We start from the raw sequence: 6183 nt of genomic DNA, 5'->3' as shown, positions 1-6183 counted from the left end.
AGTAAAAACAAAACTTGGGTTTATTCGAAGATCACTATTTTTATAGGTTGACTCGCTGTCTGCATTACTCAGCTCTGCTCATCTCTATATAAAATTGCGTTTCACAGTTAACTGACGTCATATAGTAATAAACATTGAAGACCTTAATAACATCCAACTGCATATATCACCAGCGTCAGGATGAATAAACCAACATTGATAAATTCATACTGAACTTAGTCTTCTACTGGTTTTCTAGTGAAATAAAGAAAATAATGGAAAAAGCACAAGAACTGCTTTTGCCTGGGTGACTTGGGTACAAAAAAAAGACAGAACTCATAATAAAAAATTGCATTCTTTAATTACAAATAAAAAATTCATCTCTCAAAAACATTTACTCATTCATCTAACAGACAGACTTTCTCAGTCATAAAAAAACAACAAAATCAGTACAACACTAACATGAAAGAACTATGGCAAAGTTAAAATAATAAGGCTGTATCAACTGCTTGTAATCTTCTCATACGTTCTTTGTCCCCAATAGGACTCCAGATCAAAAGGTTTAAAATCTGAAAAAGAAAAAACAATATATAAAGAATAATTAATTTTTAAATTTGACATCATAAAGTACAACAATGTTTGAAATTAACATTATTAATGAGTTATTCACTCCTTTGAACAAGACCACTCTTTAAACAATGTTGTTTGTCCAAAACTATTGATCAATATTTATTACATGTATACATTGTACATATGACAGGAATCTTGTATGACTGTATTTACTAAATGAACCTTTAATTCTATAATTGGTGTTGTTCAGTGATTGTCATTTGTTTGTGTGGTTCATTGGTGTTTGTTTCTCATTTTTTATATAGATTTGATGGATGGTTTTCCTGTTTGGAATGGTTTTACACTAGTTATTTGGGGGCCCAATAGAGCTTGGTGTTTGATGTGAGCCAAGCCTATGTGTTGAAAGACTGTACTTTTGACGTGGACCTATAAATGTAATCTTTCTATACATTGTGACTTGGATGGTGAGTTGTCTCATTGGCACTCATACCATATCATCTTATTATTACAGGTAGCTATCTTATAGAGAGGTCAATAACTTGCATTACCATTAAGTTTTTGCAACATCAATGGAATTCATGTTCAATAGGGATAGAATGTATGGTATTTAGTATTTTTTTTGTGGTTACAATTGTTGAATTGTTGAAGTGGTTAAAAAAAAAATATGATACAAATTGCAGACAATGACCAACAGCATACACTACATTTTTTTGGTATATCTCAAGGTGAGCTATTGATATTTGAAAATGGGTAACTAATATCAATGAACTATATAAATAATTATTGAACTTAAATATTGTTAAATGTGCTTAGATCTCAACTTAAATACGTAAATACATCTTTCTTCTGACATTCACAAGGCATTCTCTGGTAAAAAAAAAATACATGTTTTCTTTCATCAACCATTCTCACATTCAGAAAAAAAATCTAATCATGCTTATAGAATATCAATCTTTGCTACTTACTTCTCAAAACAGGATTATTTGGATCTTTGTCTCTGTAAACAATTGGACCACCTACAACATGTACAATAACAATTATTTATTTCTATCATCAACAAGATTGTATCCAACAGACTGGTCAATGTGAAGTTTAATATTATTAAAGCAGCACTTTCAGTTGACAATTTTAAGACCAAAACTTACATGAAATGTATTTTTTTTTTATTTATTTATTTGTGATTGTGTGATAAAGATCAAACAATAAATATCTAGGTACATGTAATGTGATCCTATCTGAAATGATTTTCTTATAGCTTGTGTAATGAATGTGGTACTATAACTTTCTTGATGAATTGATTGATGGTATTAATGCCACTTTTAGCACTATTCTATATCAGTTTTTATGGGTGGAAGAAGCTGCAGTCGCTGGAGAGAATCATAATCTTTAACTTTACAACTGACAATCCTAGCCTTGCGATCATAAAACTTTCGAGCACAATTTTTGTACTCAGACTCAAGAATCAACCAATCAAAATACAGGATTTTGTATTTTGAGCAATTATTTTGTACTCGAGAGTACTTAGTAAAGTTTTATGACCGAGAGCCCAGGTGAATTAAATTCGAGTCCAAAACACCTGCCATGTACCAGTTTCAAACACACAACCTGTGTTAACACAGGATAGTGATACAGTAAATTATCTAGTTCAACCACTGAACCACCAATTATTATGTCTTCTTATAATTGCTTGAAACAAGGTTATACATGCATTGACATGTATTACAAAATTTGTATATACATTATTGTACATGGATAGTAATGGGATCAATGTGGGGAGAACACCAAGTAACATTTAAGAAAACTTTAAACATGGAAAAACATCTACAAACTCTTTAAATCAAAGCTTTGAGACATTTAAATTTTTATCTGACTCATACATTTATCATGACCAGTCAGGGGACTTACTCAAATGAGTGATTTTCTAAATCACTGATTTTTACAGTAACATTATGTCCATGAAGGTTGGAAGTAAGAGTTGTCTTTCTTTAATAAACACCTATCCAAGTAGTACAAATTAATCACTAGACTAAGTGATTTAATTTTATTGTGGCTTTAAATATAGAATACTAATGATCCAGGGACTAATTATGTTGCTAAAATTATCAGAACCAACATCTGTGTTGATAGGATGACCTGGTCATGTCAGGTGATGACCTTGTACCAAATAGAGGATAATGACATAAAAATCACTTGTTTAAGTATCATACCTCAATTTCCTTCCAAAAAATCACTTCTTTAAGTATCATTATTTTAACAATCCCCACTAATTTCAACACCCCGAACAGTGAAATTTTGATCGTGAACAGTAGAATTTTATTACATAATCTATAAGATGAAACCTTGAATTTTACAGGAAAAATACTCCCACTGCTGGGAAAAATCAGATCTGTTAAGAAAGTATCAGTTCATTATGTAAAGCCATTTTTATAGCATTTTTCAACTAAAATGGAATTTGCAGCCTATAATATCTCAACCTATGTGTTTAAAATTTGGTAAAACAAATTTAAAAATCACTTATTTCAATAAGTCCCCTGACTGATGACTATGCGCTCTATTCATGTAATCTTTTTGTACAACTAACACATGACTCATGAATAGAATGATATGACTGTTGTATTGCAAGCTTCTTACCTTCTCTAAAATTCTTTTTTGATTCTAATTCACTGCTGACTTTACTCCAAGCTGTAAAAAATACAGATAATATTAAATAGATGTTAGTTTGACTAGACATGCTAGAAACATCTACAAATAGTACAGGAGAACCAGTATGGAAAATTCTGAACATTCATGATGGGTTTTTTTCCTCGGAGGGCATTTCAGTCAGTGTGTGGTAACAAACAAAAAAATGCAATTCTATGCATCTAAAGGGACATAACTCTTATAAACAATAAGTGACTCAATTACCGAATTCAAATATTTGTTCTCAGCATTGTGTTATTACGTTTCATAAAATTAGCATTCATGAGGTAAACTTTATACATTTAAGATTGGAAATGTAAAAAAAAATCTAGTTGGGTAAAACAAATAATATGTCCATGATGTATGTTAAGGGTTATCCCTGTTTATAATATTATTATAACTGGCAGCTAGTGTGATGAAAAATACACTTTGCCTGCATTAATTTTCTACAAAAGCCAAGGAAAATAATCCAATCAATTAATATTTGGCTTAATTTAGCCCACATTTACCTCCTCATTGTAAACATTGTAATTGCTGGCAAAACTTATTCTTTTTAATTTGGTCAAAATATTCTTGAAAATGGCCAACATATTAGTCCTTGACATTGTGGTGTCACCAAAAAATCATGACCCCAAACCTAAACTCAAGTTTTTAAATGTACATTTTCAGGTTTTTAAAATACAGTACAAAACAGTACAAAGGCCATCATTCATGTCATACATATTTATCATATTGTTAAGAATACACTGCAATGTCACAAATGTAGCTTTTCCTTAATTTCATTTTTTAAATTAAAATTACAAAATAAAATTTTACCATCAGTAAGAAATTTGACTATCTCTTCGTGTTGAGGAAAAGCTTCTTGCACAGGTGGTGGATTTTGTTTATTGTAACCAGATCTTCTACCATTCATTTGATGATGATTGAACGTAGGTTTTGGAGAGCTAAAAGATTAAATACATACTGTACATATAAATTTGTATAGTCTTCTTTGTACAAGTAATTACACAATATGTGAATATTTTCAGCTGTCATGTAATAGAGGGGGATAGGACCTTTATCAGGACTTTGGGATCAGGTTTTTTAAGCTCAGAATTTCGGGATTGACCCTTTTGGGATTTTTCAGGATTTTCGAATTTCAGGATGTCAGGATTTTAATTTATTTAAATTTGGGACCTCAGGATTTCGTGTTTTTAAGACCGGGATTTCGGGATCAGGACCCGTCCTACCCCCCCCCCCCCCCCTGTAATTACTTATATATTAATCTAGTACATAAGTGAAGTCACAATAATCTCTATAACCAGTTTCCTGATTTTTACTGTGATCTACTTTTGTAACTCTTGCATAGTTGTCCCAGTAGTCTACTATATATAGCTAAATGTCAAAAACTAGCATAAAGACCTACGAATATGAAGATTGAAGTATGAGCTATGGTTGCGCAGCTTATCGGATACTGTGAGGTGGTATCGGGATCGTTTGCCCTGATTACATGTTCGCCCTAGGTTCGTTCGCACTGAGTTTGTTCGCCCTGGTAATCCGTTCGCCCTGGGTTCATTCGCCCTATTTTCATTTATGATATGTAGATGTTACATTAATGAAAGAAATATATATTTATATATATTAAAATTTATGTATATCTATTAAAAATTAAATACAGAATATTAATTAAATTAAATTCTTGGCTGCATTGTTACACTTTATTTTATAATTACTTTTAATTACTGTTGATTGAATTTTGATTGCTGATTAGGTATAATTTGAAATATTTGATATCACTGATTGGTATATGAATATTGTCTTTGATGGATTAATAACATTTTTCTCAAATAAAATAGTCAGCTTGGATGGGTAAAAACACTGATGTAAAAATTGTTAGGCATGAAGGGAAATTATTTTCGCAGCTTGGCTTCTTTGATCTCAAGTGTGTTTTGACAAATTTGTTATATATGGACTGACTGCAACATATTCAATTAAATACACACAACATAACTGTCTAAAAATAATAAAAATCAGGGCGAACATACATGGGGCGAACAGGTATCAGTGCGAACGGTCTCTGGTCGAAACGGAACTAGGGCGAACAGTAACTAGGGCGAACCGAAATAAGGGCGGACGGACCCAGATTCCTGTGAGGTTAAGCCCAAAATGTATTATTGTTATTACTGCAGGAAAACATCACAGAAAACAATGAAAATAGCCTTTAAAAACGTCTATTTTGTTTATTAGGACTGAGGATTTTGGTTTTCTAGAAGTGATATACATGTATCAAAGATAAACAATTATTTTCAATCCTTCATATTTTTGTTGACCTTAATTGTTTTCATTGCATCAGAACAATAAAATGAGAAACTATTACTGCAAGTTTAGATTTTAATATGAATATTAAAATACAACCAAAAGTAGTGACATTGTCAATGTTGTTGTTTTTCCGTTATAAGAAGTCACATGATAAGAAATTAATCGTCTTAAGGTCATTAATCCTTCCAGTCAATAATCCTGTACAAACACGTGTTTCATAACAACACATGCATTTTTCAATGACAGTTAGATTTAACAGCTGTTTTACACTGTACCATACGTTTTAGCCCTACCAGAACATTTTCTTACCTCATAGTCAATGCACCAGTCCCCTTTTGCTGATTTTCTACGTCCTTTATTTCAAGGTTGTCTATCGCTTTCGGAGGACCTGTAACGTTAATAAAACCTCTTTAAAACGATTCTACAGATTTTTTTCTTTAAAATGGCGTATAACATGACGATGAAACATTCCAACAAACACACAAAAAAGCAAAAAATATTACCTCTCCTTGTGCTAGAAGCTATTTTACTTGGTCCTCTTGACAATGCATACATCCCCTTATCATATCGCGCAACTTGCTGCGCAAATGAAAGTTAATTCGAGAACTTTCTACTTTTTAGTTTAAATTTCTAGCTTAATTCTAGAAATAACTCGAA

At 31.6% G+C, this 6183-nt stretch overlaps 1 protein-coding gene across 2 annotated transcripts; it reads right to left on the bottom strand.

The window, feature by feature from the left end:
* Nucleotides 1-321: 321 nt before the first annotated feature.
* Nucleotides 322-6182, bottom strand: LOC139488323 (MAPK regulated corepressor interacting protein 2-like). Of its 2 annotated transcripts, XM_071273857.1 has the most exons (6): nt 6030-6181; nt 5836-5914; nt 4045-4172; nt 3181-3231; nt 1515-1565; nt 322-548 (listed from the first exon to the last, which is right to left on the bottom strand). In XM_071273857.1, exons 1-6 carry the CDS (start codon nt 6079-6081, stop codon nt 481-483), a joined length of 429 nt encoding a protein of 142 aa, XP_071129958.1. In that variant the 5' UTR covers nt 6082-6181; the 3' UTR covers nt 322-480. The 2 variants fall into 2 exon arrangements, 1 of the variants encoding a protein (XP_071129958.1); XR_011655987.1 differs by lacking the exons at nt 322-548; nt 1515-1565 and adding an exon at nt 1805-1956 and having other exon boundaries at nt 2096-3231; nt 6030-6182.
* Between the last annotated feature and the right edge of the window lies 1 nt (nt 6183).

This window comes from Mytilus edulis, chromosome 9, assembly GCF_963676685.1.
Source record: "Mytilus edulis chromosome 9, xbMytEdul2.2, whole genome shotgun sequence".
Lineage (NCBI taxonomy): Eukaryota > Metazoa > Mollusca > Bivalvia > Mytilida > Mytilidae > Mytilus > Mytilus edulis.
This window is presented reverse-complemented; position numbering and strand designations above follow the sequence as displayed.